Genomic DNA, 21,268 nt, shown 5'->3' with positions numbered 1-21,268 from the left:
ACGCTCCAGGTAAAGTGCAGCAGATGAAAAATGTTGGTTCTACTTTTTTTTTTAATAAAACAGTAAAGAAATCTCCTGGAGTGCGAAAACCTCCAGGTATTTCTACAGCCGCTACTCCAGATATTGCAGATCTGTGTGTCAGTGAGCGGATTATTATAGCTCTGCTACTTATTTTATTTGCTCTATATTTAGGGACGATGACTGCAAATTTCTCTTATGTCTTGTTTTGATTTTTCCTCATTTTTCAATATCTCTGCAATGAACTGTCACCATCCTGTTTCTATAACCAGAGGCTATAAATCCATACTGACCGAGTCATTCTCACAGCTGAAGGTTTGTCACATTTGTATCCAGAAGAGTCTTAGGCCCCTATTTATAAAGGCCGATGTTTTGCACGTCAGCCATGATGAGCGCTGCTGCAGATTCATTGAGCGGCGTGCACTTCTTTAAGAATTTGCTGCATCTTCCAGCGGCCGTGCGCCACCTCAAGGAGACTGAAGTACATTTATGTTGCACTTTATGACACTTTTGTAGCATAATTATGATCAATTTGCCGCCCATGTTCAGCCACGCCCATTACAGCTAAGCCCATCCCACTTTCAACAGTGGGCGGAGCTGTCCAGCACTGTGTAAAAATACCACAATTTGCTACATTTTGTACAACTATGAGTTGTGTAAAAAAAAAATTGTAACATTTTGAATATTTTTACGCTTTGATAAATCGGGGCCATAGTTTGATTTTAAAGGATTACAAAAACATGGCTGCCGTCTCCAAAGAAAGAAAAAAAAAAGAATTCATAGCGCCACCTCTGGCTACAGTTTGTGTGTGGTACTACAGCTATGGAACATTTGCATTAATGGACTTAAGCCGCAATTCCAGGCACAATTCCAGACTAGGCGCCATTTTGGAAAGAATCCTTTTTAGATTGATACATTTTACATATTATACCAGACACATCGTAGCAAACAATCAGTGCAGCCGAAAGATTCACTAGACTAGAGGGGAGCAAAACATTTTTCTGAGGGGCCATAGGAGAGACTCTGAATGCTATATACAGTATGATGCTCCCAAAGCCCCTATAAACAGTATAATGCTCCCACAGCTCTCTATATACAGTATGATGCCCCACAGCTCTCTATATACAGTATGATGCCCCACAGCTCTCTATATACAGTATGGTGTCACCACAGCTCCCCTATATGCAGCATGATGCCCCACAGCTCTCTATATACAGTATGATGCCCCACAGCTCTCTATATACAGCATGATGCCCCACAGCTCTCTATACACAGTATGATGCCCCACAGCTCTCTTTATACAGTATGATGCCCCACAGCTCTCTATATACAGTATGATGCCCCACAGCTCTCTATATACAGTATGATGCCCCACAGCTCTCTATACACAGTATGGTGCCCCACAGCTCTCTATACACAGTATGGTGCCCCACAGCTCTCTATACACAGTATGGTGCCCCACAGCTCTCTTTATACAGTATGATGCCCCACAGCTCTCTATATACAGTATGATGCCCCACAGCTCTCTATATACAGTATGATGCCCCACAGCTCTCTATACACAGTATGGTGCCCCACAGCTCTCTATATACAGTATGATGCCCCACAGCTCTCTATATACAGTATGATGCCCCACAGCTCTCTATATACAGTATGGTGTCACCACAGCTCTCTATATACAGTATGATGCCCCACAGCTCTCTATATACAGTATGGTGTCACCACAGCTCCCCTATATGCAGCATGATGTCCCCACAGTTTTTTCTGGATACCATTAAATGAAGGACAATATAAGCGCACCTCTATACGCTGCATTCTGTGACTGCGATGCCCGCGCTTCCCTCTGCCAAAGCAATTACAGAGAAGTACGGCAGCTGGGCTCTGCCTTGGCACTCCAGCGCATTGACATTGACACCGTGTCGGCCGGGGGTGCCTTGACTGTTGATTACCAGCTGAAGCAGCGTGTAACGAGATGCGCCATCCTGCCGTCCCCTGCTAATAGTCCTCACGCTCCCACCAAATCCACCAACTGTTCAGCTGCTGCGACCTACAGGACTGTAAAAGCGGAGCGAACCGGCGCTTCATCGTACGACCCGGCCCATCTGTCCGGCCTCAGTCCCCATATATCCGCAGGGACGGATGACAGAGCCATAGAAATGCCAACACGCACAGAGCGCTCACAGCCAGGATTATCTGCAGCCGCTCCTTGTTCCACCGCTGTCTATAATCATCATTGCCATCAATATTATAATAATATTATTATTTCAAAAAGTTTTCGGGGGTCGATTTATTTTTCACATCATTACATTCCAGCTATAATCCCCTTTATCAGATTTTGTTAAACCCGGGCGGGGGCTGCTGGATGGATATTCATGGAAAATCCTCTAATTGACGGAGATAAAAAGTTTCAATAGAAAAGGGAAAAGTCAAATGCCGGCAGCATTGGAGGGTCATAATGTAGATTATGTGAATCTCAAAAATAACACTTCCCCTGGCCACACCCATCCTGTGCAGTCACTGTGTGCAGTCTCTTGCTCCTGTGCAGTCACTGTGTGCAGCCTCCTCCTCCTGTGCAGTCACTGTGTGCAGCCTCCTCCTCCTGTGCAGCCACTGTGTGTAGCCTCCTCCTCCTGTGCAGTCACTGTGTGCAGTCTCTTGCTCCTGTGCAGTCACTGTGTGAAGCCTCCTCCTCCTGTGTGGTCACTGTGTACAGCCTCCTCCTCCTGTGCAGTCACTGTGTACAGCCTCCTCCTCCTGTGTGGTCACTGTGTGAAGCCTCCTCCTCCTGTGCAGTCACTGTGTGCAGTCTCTTGCTCCTGTGCAGTCATTGTGTGCAGCCTCCTCCTCCTGTGCAGCCACTGTGTGTAGCCTCCTCCTCCTGTGCAGTCACTGTGTGCAGTCTCTTGCTCCTGTGCAGTCACTGTGTGAAGCCTCCTCCTCCTGTGTGGTCACTGTGTACAGCCTCCTCCTCCTGTGCAGTCACTGTGTACAGCCTCCTCCTCCTGTGTGGTCACTGTGTGAAGCCTCCTCCTCCTGTGCAGTCACTGTGTGCAGTCTCTTGCTCCTGTGCAGTCATTGTGTGCAGCCTCCTCCTCCTGTGCAGCCACTGTGTGTAGCCTCCTCCTCCTGTGCAGTCACTGTGTGCAGTCTCTTGCTCCTGTGCAGTCACTGTGTGAAGCCTCCTCCTCCTGTGTGGTCACTGTGTGAAGCCTCCTCCTCCTGTGCAGCCACTGTGTGCAGCCTCCTCCTCCTGTGCAGCCACTGTGCGCAGTCTCTTCCTACTTACAGAAGGGTTTCTAGTAAAAAAATTTGTGAATCAATTTGCACATCCCATTTCTTTGTTCACAGTTGTAGTCTATGGCCCCTGGATAGGAGAGTGAGAACTGCCTCTTACCTGTCGGCATCTGCTGCTCTTCTTTTGATTAACTGGCCTGGCATGACATCTTCGTTGTAGCATAACTCACATGTGACATCACGCCAGGACTGATAATCCAAAGAAGAATGGCGGACACTGCCAGGTAAGAGGCGGTGCTGTCTCTTCCGTCCAGCGGCCACAGAACACCACTGTGGCCAATAAAATGGAACGTGAGCATAAATTCACATCAACACAAGTTTCCATCATCCACATTCACAGAATCGTTCATGACGAGGGGGTGGTATAAAATAAGGAATTACACAGCCACTTTATTCCTCGCTGATCTCTGCTTACTTCCTGCAGCAATGACGTGTCGTCCATATCATAGAATCCTACAATGTTAGAGTTGGAGGGGACCTCCAGGGTCCTCGTGTCCAACCCCCTGCTCAATGCAGGATTCAGTAAACCATCTCAGACAGATGTTTGTCCAGCCTCTGAAGACGTCCATTGAAGGAGAACTCACCACCTCTCGTGGCCGCCTGTTCCTCTCATTGATCACCTCACTGTCAAAAAGTTTTTTTCTAATATCTAATCTGTATCTTCTCCCTTTCAGTTTCATCCCATTGCTTCTTGTGTTTCCATGTACAACTGAGAATAAAGCTGATTCCTCTACAATGTGACAGCCCTTCAGATATTTGTAGACAGCTATTAAGTCTCCTCTCAGTCTTCTCTTTTGCAAGCTAAACATTTCCAAATCCTCTAATTGTTCCTCATAGGACATAGTTTGCAGACCAGTCACCATTCTGGTCGCTCTTCTCTGAACTTGCTCCAGTTTCTTCATGTCTTTTATAAAATGTGGTGCCCAGAACTGGACACAGTATCCAGATGAGGCCTGACCAAGGAGGAGTAGAGGGGGATAATTGCTTCACGTGATCTAGACTCTATGCTTCTGTTAATACATCCCAGAATTGTATTTGCCTTTTCTGCTGCTGCATCACACTGTTGACTCATGTGCAGTCTGTGATCTATTAGTATACCCAAGTCTTTTTCACACGTGCTGTTGCTTAGTTCTATTCCTCCCATTCTGTAGATGTAATTTTCGTTTTTCTTGCCCAGATGTAGAATCTTGCATTTCTCCCTGTTAAATCCCATTCTATTAGTTGCTGCCCATTGCTCAAGCTTATCTCGATCCTTCTGAATCCTTTCTCTGTCTTCTCTAGTGTTCGCTATCCCTCCTAGCATTACATCGTCTGCGGATTTGATTCGTTTACCTTATGTAGATCATTTATAAAAATGTTGAACAACACTGGGGCCAGGACAGAGCCTTGTGGTACCCCACTTGAGACACTCTTCCAATTGCATGTGCATTTATTACCATATGCATGAGACCTCTGCAACCAATCACTGCCTTACGCTGTCATATGCCGTACCAATCAGCATCACTACAGAGGGCAGGGATTGGCTGCAGCGGTCTCTTGCATATGGATGTCACGGCATTGCTGCAGGAAGTAAGCAGAGACTGGCAGGGGATAAATGGAGTCCAGATAACTTTTCTTTTTGTTTCTTCCTCGAAGCCGATTATTTTGAGATGCTGGAAACCCCATTAAGTGTTAATAGAAATACTGTAAATATAACTGCAGGAAAGGAAAGAGCCCGGATTTATGATAACAGATGGAGCGGTTTTATTGTCCTCTCTCCGCGGTATGAAGATAAATGACATTAATGAGAATGTGAGGGAGAATTCACAGATCTTACGAATCTCTCCGCCCGATCGCAGGGAGACGTCTTTTCTGCAGCCGCCTTTCACATTAAAGGAAACTGCGCGGAAGGTCCTCAGTGCAGACAATGCTTGGCGCGGCCTCTGTTCCCACAATCTCACCCCCAGGGAGTAGCGGCAGCGGCTTGCAAACGTGTTCTTTTATGTTTTTGGGGGTTTTATCGGGAAACAGGAGCGCCGGTATCTCATTTCTTCTTCGCTTCCATTAGAATCTGTGCGACACAAACATTCGTCAGACGTTCCTGCGAGCATTGCAGCCCTGGTAATAGAAGCATGAAGGCACCAGCTAATGACATCTATATCTATAGCTGTGCAATCGTCTGCGAAAGTCTGTGCACCCTCTGTGGAAACTGCTTATATTAGTAAATCAGAACAGCAAAGGTTAAAGCTTGGTTATTACAACATGGCCTTCAGTGCAACTCGGGCGAAGACTTAACCCAGACACTCGTCCCTGCAGAGATACCGGCAATTATCAACTTCATTGCTGCAAAAGTGAAAACCGAAAAGTCGTCACAGTTAGTTTTGCTACAAAGTTCCAGCAAACTTTAGATCCACTATTTCGCTGAATTTCCTTTAGGTCTGGAAAAAGGTTAAAACATAAAAAAAAATACATTAACCTGCCCCTCACCCGTCCCAGCGCAACAGCTCACGATGTCGAGTCAGCGCCGAAGACTGAAGAGAAGACTTGGAGGAAGCGAGCCGGCGGAGAGCTGCAGCGGGACAGGCGATGGACGAGGTGAATGTAATATATATTTTTTATTTTTTTTAACCCTTTCTGTATTATTATATTCCAGAGAGAACTCAGAGGATAATAAAAATTGCTTACCGTCAATGATGACACATTCAATTCACTTTACATAAATTTAATGCAAATTTGAGTGAATCTGACCAATTAGAATTTTGCCCGATTTCGCTCATTTTTGATCACAAACTTATGGAACAATTTTGTTTTTGTCTTTTTATTTCAACCTGCTGATGTAGCATCTCTTAATCTGAAACTGCGGCTCGTTACCCCGTACAAAAGGCATGGGAGGGCGGCACCGGACTTAGATGCAGCAACAATCCGTCTATTCTGAATGTTCAGCTGTCAGAGATGAGTAAATGGCTTCAAATACGAATCAGCCAGGTTCACCAAATTGTTCAAAAAATATTTGACTAGTGATGATTCGTAAGTACTCCACTGCCATGAAAAGATGCGTGTAAAACTCTGGGGACTCCTAGGACTGAATACTACTTAGTACAAGCTTTTTAACACAAATACATCTGAATTCGACACATACAGCTATGGGTAAATAGATGGTAACTATTCTTCACTGCTGTCACACACTATCTGTAATGTTTACTCAGTTTTTTATGGCCACCTTTGACTATCTCTATTGCTGAGCTGTGATATCCTGTCACTATCTAGAATCAGCCCAAAATGGCAGCTGCATTCCCTGTCTCAGCTTTTATACAGGCTAGGATAATCCATCCTGATTGGCTGTGCTATACCATGTGATTTGATAGCAACAGGGCATTATGGGGGAGCCTGTCCGATCCTGTCCGAGGTCATGTGAGCCTTCTTTGTCCATTGCAATCTTCTGCTTCATGTAAAATAGTTTTTGTATTTTTTTAGATTATCACAAAACAAATCACAAATTGTTCATATTTGCTGGAAACTGCAAATTTCCTAAAATGTGATATGCATTTAAGTCACTTATCTGTACTTTCCACGTCTCTACTGAGCAAACTGGAGTTTTACTATTTTCCATTGATGAAAAATCATAAGTTTAAAAATGAATCAGCCGCGCAAACAGTTTTGATTTACCGTTTTATGTCTACAGCTCCTATGCAAAGCTATGTGCAGCCTGATACATGTGTTTGGTGGCCGTACACACGTCTTTTTTAGTTGGTCCATGAAGTTCCGGTTGGCTGAAAAACTCCAACACAACAGATCGGCTTTTCCCAAATGTCTGCACTCAGCCGGGATCTGTGATGATCAAAAATGGACCTCAATGGTTAGAAGAAAATGGTCAAAATTGTTTGGTGTCTTTTTTTCAGCTGTTTAATATCTGCAGTTTACTCCACTCCCTTCATATCCTGCAGACGGGGAGACAAATCACCGAGGGATCTGACTACGCAGAAGGTTTGTTTATACTCTGCAACCATGGAGACACGTTAGTTCTGCATAGGAGCTGTAGACACGAAACGGTAGGTTGTTACAAATCCCAAATTATTTGCAAACAAAGTTGCGTCATGTTAATATTTGATACATTATAGCAATAGAAAGATGTTTGCACATTTGCCTTTAAAAAAAAAAACTAATTTCCTTTGCTTCTAGTCACAAATGTAACAATTTGTGATTTTCTCTCGTTTACAATATATTATCTGGAAATATTCTAATAGTCCCTTGTTGTTGAAGCCGATATTAGATGCGTAATACTGGGGTTTCGTGCGCTGGAATCCTCTGTGGTCGCTGCGCTGTTTTACGCCTTTAATAGTCAATATCGTGTGCAGATCTCAGCCCATTGCTTTGTGACGTTCCTTGTCCTTATCTACACAAGGCAGACAGTTCTATCACACCGAAGCCTCGCAGCAGCCAAAACGTCTTTTATTCTCCTTGACAAGATCACCTGACCCCCCCCCCCCCCCCCGAGCTCCCTGCGGAGAGATCAGCGCGGCCGGATCTGTTCCTTAATGTTACAAGAAACTTCCTGCTTCCAATTTCTCCTCTACAAGAACTAATAAAGAGGTTTTCCATTTTCATGTAAATAAACCTTAATGTTTTTATAAATGAAAAGTTCAACAACAATTAATTACAATTTCTCCCTAGTTTTAAGATCTCTGCTTACTGTCAGTGAATAAACAGCATCTTTCTTTATATACATCGGCAATCTTGGTAGACATCAGTCAGTAATCTGAACACAGAAGTGGCACAAAAGTCTCTTCTGTCAGGATGGTTTGCAACAATGTATCAATGCAGAAAAAAGTGCATGTACAGTAGTTTAAAGTAGGCGGAAATGTTAAGGCTCCACATTGAACAAGGTGAAAATCATTGTGAAATGATTAACATTAATAATTCTGTTTTTAGAGGTAAATTTCTGCTGAAAATTTCTGCATGAGATTTATTTGAAAGCCGTCCAAAAGGCTGAGACTGTAACCGACTGCAGATTTTCTATGTACAAATTTTCACAGATAATCCTCAGCGTTTCCCTTATGTTTGCTGATTAGCATTGAAAGTAACTACTTGCATCGGGTGAAGATCTGATTTTTTTTTTATTTAAAGGCTGAAAATGCATCAAATTTAAAGAAAGTAGCTGAAAAGGATTAATTATATATATAAAAAAAAACAAACAAGTTAGCGCCCATCAATACTGCTGATTCCTGGGGGTCTCAGCAGTAAGACCTCCAGATAGAGAAGGGGGTCTCTAGGACCCCGAGAACCGGGTTTTGCAGTAGAGCGTAGGTGCGGAGCCTTGTACTTGGCTTTCTCCGGAAGTCCCTTGGACAATGAATAGAGGATGAGAACTTCTGCTCCATTCAGGATGCAACTTACAGATAACGTTCCCTAATGCTTTAGAAAATTCAGACAAATCACTTCATTATTTTTTTTTCTTAGATTATATTAAAGGAAACTTGTCAATTGATTCACGCTGCCCAAACCACAGGAGCATGAATCAGGGGCCTGGCTGCACAATCGCAGACAGAAATGTTTTAACAGAGTTTAAAGATCCGACCAACGCCTATAGGGAGAGACCTGACTAGTCCGGCGCCACCTTCTCCCCGGCCAACTCCAAGTGATTGACAGGTCCCTGCCCATGTACATGTATGGGACAGACCTTTCAATCAGCGAGAGTGGTGCAGGGAGGAGCCGGCGGGGTGACGCTGGACTAGTCTCCTCTCTGCCTTTGTTCTCTGGCCCACATCTTCTAACTTCTGAATATACCCCGGTGATTCAGAGAAAAACTTACCTGGCTACAATCATGCACCAGGCTCTGATTCATACGGACAGTGGTTTGGGCAGCAAATAATAATAATTAAACTTTATTTACATAGGACTGACAGATCCATCGTTGAGAGAGAGAAAATAAAGCCAAGTACAGAATGACGTAACTCTGCAATAGAATCTGAGGTTTTAGTGACAATTATTTTAGGCGATGATGAGCTGATGCATTTCACAACTGCACTTAAAGTTAGTTTTTATCCTATATGCACCACATTTAAATATGAGTAAGAGGGGTTTGTATCAGTCTGTTGGGGTCAATTTGCAGAAAATGTTTGTAAATAGTGTCACTGCTGCACATTATAGCAACATTTAAGCTACATTCCCACCATGAGCTTTTGGCGAGTTTTTGATGTTGCAGAATTTCAGCACCTATTATGTAAATTAGATTACTTGAATTTTTTCATTGCGTTTTTTTAACATGCGTTAACAACATTTTATTGATATACTTAGGTGCAGATTACATGTGTTTTGGTGCATTTCCGCTGTGGAAACGCACTAAAAACGCACGTGCATTTTTTACCTGAGGATTTTCTGCATCTAATGTAAGTCTATGGGGAAATCTGCACAGAAAACTCAGCGTACCCACAAGAGAAATTAACATGCTGCAGATTTGAAACTCGCACCGCGGGTGAGTAAAATAAAAGCACAGTCAGCACAAGATTGCTATAAATCCCATCCACTTTTCAGGGACTGTAAGATGCTGCGTTTTTGACACAGCAAAAATACACAGTGTCAAAAACTCACCAAAAGCTTATCGTGGGAACGTAGCCTTAGGCCACGGCCCCACTATCAGTATTTGGTCAGTATTTTTTCTCAGGAGTGGGAGCCAAAACCAGGAGTGGGTGATAAATGCAGAATTGGTGACTTGTTTCTATTAAACCTTTTCTCTGATTGTTCCTCACCTGGTTTTGTCTCCCACTCCTGAGAAACAATACTGACCGAATACTGATAGTGGGGCCGTGGCCTTAAAGTGAAAGTGCAACTTTTGAAGTTCAATTTCAATAGAACCTGCAGCAGAATGTCTGTGTCAGCCTCTAACTGCTCCCCCCCCCCTCACCATAGAACTTTATGGGCACCAAATGCCATCTCCTATCTCAGTAATGGGAAAGTCTGTATTCACTGATGACAGATTTTTGACCGTTAATTAAGATATATTACAAAGTGATCTATTTTAATTTATTTTCACATGTACTAATTGATTTATAAAAAAAAAGAAATAAAACAATGTCCTATACCTGCCCATATCACCCATGCTGTGTCCAGAATGCTTTGCATAGAGCACATTACTATTTTACAAGAAGTTTGGTCCCTTCCTGATATTTACGTCTGCACACGCTGAAGTTATTGGTTAGGAGAATTTGCTTTCCCATTACAGGTCCACAGGAGGCCTACGAACAAAACTTTTTTGGAGAATTGCCTCTACTTTTTCTCTGTAGAGCAATAAAGAGGAAATTTTACAACAATAATAAAATCAGTTAATATAATTATTTTTATGTACAATGATGCTAGACAATTCCTAAATAATACTGCCAGAAAGTGCTTAAATAGCAATATCATCAACAATTGAAATAATGGCACCACACAATGTCCAGGTAACATTGTCTTACAGAACTTAAAAACCAGCCTTTATGCAGTGTACAGTCATAAAATGTTCAAATAATAGTGCTACGCAATATATACCATAATATAATTATACACAACACATAGACCCACAGCGCCGCAATTATCAGCATATGTGCCCAAATGGTGATATATAATATCGCTTTCAGAAAGTGCCCAAATAACCAACCCCAAAGTCTGCCAATGCCCCTATAAGCAGCCACAAAGTATCCTGCTGTTCCTAGGCTTTCACTGCATTTACCAGTTGGAGTGGAGCTTTAGTTTGCTTTGGAGAATTTAGATAGACCCCATTGTGCTGGGACCCTAAGCCATTGATTTTATTGGAATCTATTACTGATCCACGTCTATGAAACATAGGAAACAGTCATTTCCCTTGTCCGTTCTGATGCCATCCCTAATATAAAGGAACTGTGAGACTATTATTACCTATCTAGTGCACTATGGCCTCTGCTAAATATTCTGACCATCCCTATCTGTTCTCCCCTTAACAATGGCGGGCACAGACCGGAAAGGGACCCTGCGCAAAAACATTATATGGACCCTTTACAGCCCAATAACTAATCATTATGCATAGTTTCATCTGTTTTGGAGATGGAAATGGGCCCCTTACCTCTAGGGCTCCTGTGCGGCTGCACAGGTTGCACCAATGAAATGTTCACCCCAGTCTCTGTACTATATACTGTGAATAACTGAGATATAGGAAGAAGTGTGCAAACAAGAAATACTTCCCCCACAGACTTTAAATTCTACCAAATCAGCCTTCATGATGAGCTTCTTATATAATAATACTGTGATCTCAGCAATGAAACTCATCTGATTAGTGACAGCGGTAATATCTATAAGATGTTCTATACAGTCATAATAATAACTAATAAATTGACAAATTGACATAATAATCTGACTGCACAATGACTGATGTCCAGGTACAGAAGTCTATACAAACTTTGCTTGAATTTAACATTATTATTATTATTATTATTATTATTTTGCATTCTCTGAGTATTAGAACTGTTACATTGTGTACAATTGTCAGGAACAGTACAATAAAATCCAACTTCATCTAAACATAGGATTGCAATTTTATATAGCAGGAAGGATGAGTATATTTAGCACTACTTAAGATACATAGTCTATATTAACTCTTCATTTCAAGTGTGAAATCACTTTGATTACACTGAGTTTTTGGATAAGGATTTTGAAGTAAAATTTGCTTTAATTACCACATCCTAAACAGCTTCATGTACTGTTGGAAGTAAATTTTAAAGCAAATCTTCTTCAAAATCCAGGTTAAGAGTGTGAACATTTCATTTCATTAGGAACCCCCCCCACCCCCCTCCCATGTCTGGAATGGAGACTTGAGAACTTTTAGAGCCATTGTCTTGGCTGCTTCCTGCCTGACCCTGTGTCCTGTATACTGGAGTATATAGTATATAAAGTGCATGGTCACATATGGCATTTGTCCTACACTTTGTTTAGCAAGACCTGCACAGATCACCTACTGGCCATTGCCCAGCCTGCACCTTAACATAGTGTAAGATCACATATCCCCCCCTGCCTTCTGCCTCTTCTTGGATGGTACAGGCTCATCAATCTTCTCCAGTACACAGTGTATAGAGTCCATCCCAGGACACAATCCTCTCCTGGAATCATAACACATGTTATGAATCACTTTTCTCCATATCTGCATTGAGATTTGTGCCCTGTGGATGGAGAGTGTTCACACTTTGTGCTGGCTATGAAGCAGAGTCGCACCTAGATGCACACAGCAGCAGGCAGAAGAGAAGTTGTTATCTCTCACGGCTCAAGGTTAATTGCGCTGATGGATGAAGAACAGTGTAGATAGATGGATTAGAGAAGTACGATATTTACAAGCATTCTGTCCTCCATCTTTTTTTGTGTGAGATCAGATATTGGAGTTGGATGATTCTTATCAACAGCCAAAGACAAGAGATGAGATAAAAGGTAACAAGAAAAGAAAATGAGGAGCGGACAAAGTGACAACAAATAGAACGTTGCGGATAAAGTGTAAATAGAACGTTGCGGATAAAGTGTAAATAGAACGTTGCGGATAAAGTGTAAATAGAACGTTGCGGATAAAGTGTAAATAGAACGTTACGGATAAAATGTAAATAGAACGTTGCGGTTAAAGTGTAAATAGAACGTTGCGGATAAAGTGTAAATAGAACGTTGCGGTTAAAGTGTAAATAGAACGTTGCGGATAAAGTGTAAATAGAACGTTGCGGATAAAGTGTAAATAGAACGTTGAGATCAATAAAGTGGATACAATGTATCAAGCAATGGACCAATGTGAACTAGTAAGTACAATGTGTCAGTGGGGACCCTGCAGTTCCCTCAGTCTTGCACAATAGATCAATGACCAACTCCTACCTGTCAGCGGATTCCTCCTTGTTCTCCTGGGAGGTGATGGAGACCTCCTGGATGCTGTTGTCCTCTTCTTTCCTCGGTTTTTCTTCGTTACTGTTGGGTTTGGGGATTTCCTCACTGTTTTGCAGGTGCTCTATAAGGTTCTGTTGGTGCCAGGACGGGATGGACCGCTGGTGTACAGGGGTTGGACCTGGCACCGGTGTCAGGATGTTGTGGACAGGGCTGCTGTTCTTCTTTAGTCCATTCCTGTCCCGGGAATGGTTTTTGAGCCTATTGTGAACCGGAGTCCCCCTGTGCTCATATCCTTCCTGCTGCAGGCACCCCCCAGATCCTGGAGAACCTTGTGAGGGGTGGCTGAACCACCTCCAGCGCAGCCTGAGGATCTGCTTCACATCAAACTCTTTTTTCCCTGACACTGACATTTTCCTTTTTTTGCAAAAAAATAAACCAAATGGAATCTGTAAATGTGCAGATCTGTCTCCTTCTAGTCCTTCAGTGCATGCGGAGCTGAGCAGACTTGTCCCTGTGACTGGTGCATGCTGCAAGCACCTCAGCCCATGCTCTGCTGCTGCTGCTAACTGTGTAGGTGGGATTCCACACTGACAGGATGATGAGGTCAAACCTTAAACAAGTAAATCAGCTTAGCACAGGAAAGTAGCAGCAAGCATAACACCAGTCAGCTGCTGGCTCTGTTACAGACACATAGCCCAGCTCACATGATCTCCAGAGAGTGCAGGCAGCAATAGGAAATACAAGAAAGCAAAGCAGAACCCAGCAGCTCAGAGTGATGATGGCAAAGCCTGGATTCATAGGAGAAGGACTCCACAGCCATGCAATCTCTTCCCAGCCCTGAGCCCAGCACTGGCTTCTCTGCAGATCCTTCCATGATATTCTATCTAGTCTATTGCTCAGATTTGCATGAAGTTAAATCAGGAAGTTGGGGGAAGGGTATACACTATATCAATGCAGCTGAATATACAGACCATATTATCAGCCAAATGCAGTGTGTTATGATGCTACATTGTTCTGGGTTATTGTCAGCTCCAAACACAAAGGATGGTAAAGTATATAATATTGGTGAGAGAATAAATGTAGAGGGGGAAGAGGTGAAGGAAGGTTACAATGGGCACTGCAGAAATTGATCCATCTGACATTGAGGTAAGTTGTATACATTGATCTGACACATTTGTAATTAGCCTGGAGTATAAGAGTGTATGGAAGCAAATAATGTGGGAATCAATCAGACCATTGAATGGAAAATGGTCAGAAAGGTAAATCCTGAAAAGTGCTCAGTGTTATTTAGTGCAGCAGAGGTGGCAAAGTGAGCAGCAATTTATCTGCTTAGTACATTGCATTAGATATCTGAAACTAGTCCTAACTTATAGATTTTATTGTACTGAAGAGCTGCAGTCTGAGTTACATTCTGTATTATACTCCAGAGCTGCACTCACTGTTCAGCTTATGCAGTCACTGTATACATACATTACATTACTGACCCTGAGTTACATCTTGTATTATACTCCAGAGCTGCACTGACTATTCTGCTGGTACAGTCACTGTGTACATACATTACATTACTGATCTTGTACTGATCCTGAGTTACATCCTGTATTATACTCCAGAGCTGCACTCACTATTCTGCTGGTGCAGTCACTGTGCGCATACATTACATTACTGATCCTGTACTGATCCTGAGTTACATACTGTATTATACTCCAGAGCTGCACTCACTATTCTGCTGGTGCAGTCACTGTGTACATACATTACATTACTGATCCTGTACTGATCCTGAGTTACATCCTGTATTATTCTCCAGAGCTGCGCTCACTATTCTGTTGGTGTAGTCACTGCCTACATTTATTACAGAACCAGTACTGATCCTGAGATACATCCTGTATTATACTCCAGAGCAGCACTCACTGTTCAGCTTATGCAGTCACTGTGTACATACATTACTGATCCTGTACTGATTCTGAGTTACATCCTGTATTATACTCCAGAGCTGCACTCACTATTCTGCTGGTACAGTCACTGTGTACATACATTACATTACTGATCTTGTACTGATCCTGAGTTGCATCCTGTATTATACTCAAGAGCTGCACTCACTATTCTGCTGGTGCAGTCACTGTGTACATACATTACATTACTGATCCTGAGTTACATCCTGTATTATACTCCAGAGCTGCACTCACTATTCTGCTGGTGCAGTCACTGTGTACATACATTACATTACTGATCCTGAGTTACATCCTGTGTTATACTCCAGAGCTGCACTCACTATTCTGCTGGTGCAGTCACTGTGTACATACATTACATTACTGATCCTGAGTTACATCCTGTATTATACTCCAGAGCTGCACTCACTATTCTGCTGGTGCAGTCACTGTGTACATATATTACATTACTGATGCTGTACTGATCCTGAGTTACATCCTGTATTATTCTCCAGAGCTGCACTCACTATTCTACTGGTGCAGTCACTGCATACATATATTACATTACTGATCCTGTACTGATCCTGAGTTACATCCTGTATTATTCTCCAGAGCTGCACTCACTATTCTGCTGGTGCAGTCACTGTGTACATACATGACATGACTGATCCTGTACTGATCCTGCGTTACATCCTGTATTATACTCCAGAGCTGCACTCACTATTCTGTTGGTGTAGTCACTGCCTACATTTATTACAGATCCTGAGTTACATCCTGTATTATACTCCAGAGCTGCACTCATTATTCTGCTGGTGCAGTAATTGTGTAGATACATTACATTACTGATCCTGTACTGATACTGAGTTACATCCTGTATTATACTTCAGAGCTGCACTCACTATTCTGCTGGTGCAGTCACTGTGTACATGCATTACATTACTGATCCTGAGTTACATCCTGTATTATACTCCAGAGCTGCACTCACTATTCTGCTGGTGCAGTCACTGTGTACATACATTACATTACTGATCCTGAGTTACATCCTGTATTATACTCAAGAGCTGCACTCATTATTCTGCTGGTGCAGTAATTGTGTACATACATTACATTACTGATCTGTACTGATCCTGAGTTACATCCTGTATTATGCTCCAGAGCTGCACTCACTATTCTGCTTGTGCAGTCACTGTGTACATACATTATATTACTGATCCTGAGTTACATCCTGTATTATACTCCAGAGCTGCACTCACTATTCTGCTGCTGCAGTCACTGTGTACATACATTACATTACAGATCCTGAGTTACAGTTGAAACCAGAAGTTTCCATACACTATGTACAGTGAAGGAAATTAGTATTTGATCACTTGCTGTTTTTGTATGTTTGCCCACTGACAAAGACATGAACGGTCTATAATTTTAAGGGTAGGTTAATTTTAACATTGAGAGATAGAATATCCCCAAAAAATCAAGAAAATCACATTGTATAAATTAAATTTATTTGCATTTTACAGTGAGAAATAAGTATTTGATTCCTCTGGCAAACAACACTTAATACTTTGTGGCAAAATCCTTGTTGGCAGCACAGCAGCCAGACGTTGTTTGTAGTTGATGATGAGGGTTGCGCACATGTCAGGAGGAGTTTTGGTCCACTCCTCTTTGCAGATAATCTCTAAATCATTCAGATTTTGAGGCTGTCGCTTCGCAACTCGGAGCTTCAACTCCCTCCATAAGTTTTCTATGGGATTAAAGTCTGGAGACTGGCTAGGCCACTCCATGACCTTACTGTGCAAAGGGAGCAGGTAAGTTTTGATCAGGTTTACCCTTTCCCTTAGGGTCAAAGACCAACCCTTCCATTGGTTCACCTTCTGAGTGGCGATCTCTAGCCTGCTGTCCCAATTTTGTTTGGGGTAATCCCCCGGGCCAAATTCGATGCCAAGAACTTTTGCAGAGACTTTGGGTCCTGGAAGGGTGTCCGGGAGATCAAAACCAGGATCTCCTCCTCCCAGCCAGAGACTCTCACACTTATCCCGGTTGATCTTAGACCCGGATGCCTCCGAGTAGCAATTTACCTCTGACATCAGCCACTCTGCCTCCCCGTCAGGGGAAAAAAAACGGTGACGTCATCGGCATATGCCACCACTCTCAGAGTGGCTTCCGGTGCTGCCCGGTCCATCCCAATCCGAGCCAACGGTCCACGCTCCACCCTCCTAAGAAGCAAAGATTTCACTCTGGAGATCTCCTCGCGGCTACCTCCAGTTGAGACAAGATGCTCGAGTTTCCTCCTCAGTCCCTGATACAGGCGGTACCTGTCCAGGCTCCTGAGGCTCGAGAGCTGGCGGAAGAATCTCGCCACCCTTTTCTTAAACATCTCCCACCACTCTGACTTACTACTACAAAGATCCAGTAAGGGTACCTGGCTCTGAAGAAAATCCTCAAAGGACTGTCTTATCTCCGCTTCTTCCAAGAGAGACTAATTGAGCCTCCAAAAGCCTCTTCCCATGCGGGGGGTCTCTGTAACATTCAGAGGAAACAAAATCAGTGATCGGAGAACTCCACCTCAACAACAGATACTGCTGAAGAGACGGCTTCCTCCTTTAAATAAAACCTGTCTATCCTGGACCTACAGTTACCTCTATGATAGGTGAACCCCTCGTGGCCTGCGGTGTGCCGGATGTGGACATCCACCAGGCGAGCCTCACTAGCTATACTATTAAGGGCGATGCTATCATAAGTCAGCTTGTCTCTGGAACCTCCTCTATCCCGGGGCCTCGTGACAGTGTTGAAGTCCCCTCCAAAGACGACCTGCCGACTCGTAAAAAGGTAGGGCTTGATCCTCATAAAGAGACACTTCCGGTCCCACTTAGATTGGGGACCATAGATGTTAATGAGCCAGAGCTCTTGTCCCTTTATGAGAACATTAGTGATGAGCGAACACTAAAATGCTTGGGTTCTCGAAGCTCGGGTCGAGCACATTGGAATACTCGGGTGCTCGATCCGAGCAACGAGCCCAATGTAAGTCTATGGGAAACTCGAGCATTTTTCTGGTGGTCCCCCCTGGCAGTCTGCAGAAGGTCAAAAATTGCCCAAATCGATGGGAACGGTGCTCAATTAAACGTCAGGCAGGCAGAATATATAGGCAGACAGGCAGGCAGGGTATATAGGAGGGTGCATGAAAAACAGCAGGGCACTTGGAACAGACTAGTGACCTCCGATTTTCATGCACCCATCTCTTTAAAAAAGTCGGCCTGCAATTCATCAGCGGCATACACTGGTACCCGACAATTTAGAACAGAAAGAATAGAGCATCACACATACAGTAGATTAGATAGATCGAAACTTGTCAGTCACATATATAAGAAGTACAGTGACAGTGTTGGTTACTGTACTTGCTATTTAGTGTTAAAATAAAGGATTTATTAAAAAAAAATAATAGTGTTTTTGTCTCTTTAAAAAAGCCAGCCGGCAATTCATCAGCAGCATACACTGGTACCAGACAAATTAGAACAGAAAGAATAGAGCATCACACATAAATTAGATAGATAGAAACATGTCAGTCACATATATAATAAGTACAGTGATAGTGTTGATTACTGTACTTGTCATTTAGTGTTAAAATAAAGGATTTATTTAAAAAAAAATTGGCGTGGGGTTCCCCGTAATTTTAGTCTCTAGCGGAGGTAAAGCCGACGGCTGGGGCAGATGTTTGAAGCCTGGGAAGGGGGTAATACCCACGGAGCTTCCCAGGCTACTAATATGAGCCCCCAGCTGAATACCTAGCCTTTACTAGCTATTAAAATGGGGGACCCCCCCAAAAAATGACCTGGGGTCCCCCCTATTTTAATAGCTAGCAAAGGCTAGGCAGACAGCTGGGGGCTGATATTAATAGCCCAGGAAGGGTGCCATGAATATTGCATGAACCCTCCCAGGCTAGAAACACCAGCCATCAGCCACCCTGAAATGGCTCATCCATAGGATGCACCAATTCTGGCACTTAGCCTCGCTCTTCCCACTGCCCTGTAGCGGTGGCAGTGGGGTAATAGGGTTGGGGTTGATGTCAGCTTATAATGCCAGCTGACATCAAGCCCAGGTTAGTAATGGAGAGGCGTCTATAAGACACCCCCATTACTAACCCCACAGTCAAAGTTAAAAAAAAAAACACAAACACCCAGAATAAAGTCATTTAATTGAAATAAAGACACAATTCTTTACTGTTTTAAATTAAACTCTACTTACCATCACGCCCATTCCAGCTGAAGCGAACGATCTCCTGCAATAAAAATAAAATAATAAACCAACCTCATCCTTACCTTTCCATGGTTCTCAGGACGACTCCAGCTCTGCTACATTCACATTACAGGCTGGATCGCAGCCGAAAGCTGCCATCCAGCTTGCCATGCCACAGACACTGAGAAGCGCAGGCATGCTTGTGTTATGATCTGCAACATAAACTAAGGAAAGAATGGGAAAAGCTGACCCTACAGTAAGACTAAGCTGAATCCCTACGATGTAGCGGGCAGCCTGTTCCTTGTGAACAGACCCGCCTTCGTCCTCGGCTAGTCTGAACGGAGACCTATAGAATAAAGGGAGGGGCCCCTAAAAGAACTAAGGACTGGGACAAAAATGGGACACCTCCTAACAGAAGTTGTTGCAGAGCAAAAAGACAAACTGAAAAAAAAGTACTAGAGATCCTAGAGGACCAAGCAAACTAAACAGAGATAGGCACCGAAGCACCTGGCTAGAGAGACAGGCAAAAAACACTGAAGTCCAGCAAAGCCAGAAGGGCGGAGCTGGAATATAAAGGCAGATGGTCACGTGACCGCAAAACGCAAGATAGCAAAAACTAACAGGAGGGTTCTAACAGCTTGCACTCCTCAGTGTTTGGCTGTGACGGCATCCAGATGAGATGCGCACAGCTGCGATCCAGCCTGTCATCTCAATGTCATCCCAGCGTGGGAGAATTCTCCTGCTGAAGCGCCGAGCGCAGAAGATTTCTCCCACGCTGTCAGTGACGTGCATGAGGTGAGCTGAGTTCATTGGACATGAACTCAGCTCATCTGGATGCCATCACAGCCAGACACTGAGGAGTGCAAGCATGCCTGCGCTTCTCAGTGTCTGCGGCATGGCAAGCTGGATGGCAGCGTTCTGCTGCGATCCAGCCTGTCATGTGAATGTAGCAGAGCTGGAGCCGTCCTGAGAACCATGGAAAGGTAAGGATGAGGCTGCTTTATTATTTTACTTTTATTGCAGAAGACATTGGCTTCAGCTGGAATGGGCGTGATGGTAAGTATGGTTTAATTTAGAACATTAAAAAATGGTGTGTTTATTTCAATTAAAGAACTTTATTCTGGGTGTTTGTGTTTTTTTTTTTTAACTTTGACTATGGGTTTAGTAATGGGGGTGTCTTATAGACGGCTCTCCATTACTAACCTGGGCTTGATATCAGCTGGCATTATAAGCTGACATCAACTCCAGCCCTATTACCCCCTGCCACCGCTACAGGGCAGTGGGAAGAGCGAGGCTAAGTGCCAGAATTGGCGCATCCTTTGGATGCGCCATTTCTGGGGCAGCTGACGGCTGGTGTTTCTAGCCTGGGAGGGGGCCAATATTCATGGCACCCTTCCTGGGCTATTAATATCAGCCCCCAGCTGTCTGCCTAGCCTTTGCTAGCTATTAAAATAGGGGGGACCCCACGTCATTTTTTGGTGGGGTCCCCCATTTTAATAGCTGGTAAAGGCTAGGTATTCAGCTGGGGGCTGATATTAGTAGCCTGGGAAGCTCCGTGGGTATTACCCCCTTCCCAGGCTTCAAACATCTGCCCCAGCCGTCTGCTTAACCTCCGCTAGAGACTAAAATTACGGGGAACCCTGCGCCAATTTTTTTTTAATAAATCCTTTATTTTAACACTAAATGACAAGTACAGTAATCAACACTATCACTGTACTTATTATATATGTGACTGACATGTTTTTATCTATCTAATCTATGTGTGATGCTCTATTCTTTCTGTTCTAAATTGTCGGCTACCGGTGTATGCCGCTGATGAATTGCCGGCTTTTCATGTTTCACTGTGAGCACTGTTCCCATCGATTTGGGCAATCACTGTAATGCCACAACCACCATGACTGTGACATTACAGTGAGTGGAAGACAACGCCTGCATGATTGGTGCTCTAAATAGCGCCAAACATG

At 43.5% G+C, this 21,268-nt stretch overlaps 1 protein-coding gene across 1 annotated transcript in view; it reads right to left on the bottom strand.

The window, feature by feature from the left end:
- Nucleotides 1-14,049, bottom strand: part of KLHL4 (kelch like family member 4) — a 351,644-nt gene extending 337,595 nt beyond the window's left edge. Inside the window, exon 1 of the mRNA XM_073642176.1 lies at nucleotides 13,144-14,049. Within this exon, the coding sequence (XP_073498277.1) occupies nucleotides 13,144-13,562 (419 nt within the window). The 5' untranslated portion in view covers nucleotides 13,563-14,049. The remainder of the gene's footprint in view (nucleotides 1-13,143) is intronic.
- Between the last annotated feature and the right edge of the window lie 7,219 nt (nucleotides 14,050-21,268).

Source organism: Phyllobates terribilis, unplaced genomic scaffold (genome assembly GCF_046119375.1).
Source record: "Phyllobates terribilis strain yellow unplaced genomic scaffold, ASM4611937v1 Scaffold_7__3_contigs__length_470593459, whole genome shotgun sequence".
In the NCBI taxonomy this organism is placed as follows: domain Eukaryota; kingdom Metazoa; phylum Chordata; class Amphibia; order Anura; family Dendrobatidae; genus Phyllobates; species Phyllobates terribilis.
This window is presented reverse-complemented; position numbering and strand designations above follow the sequence as displayed.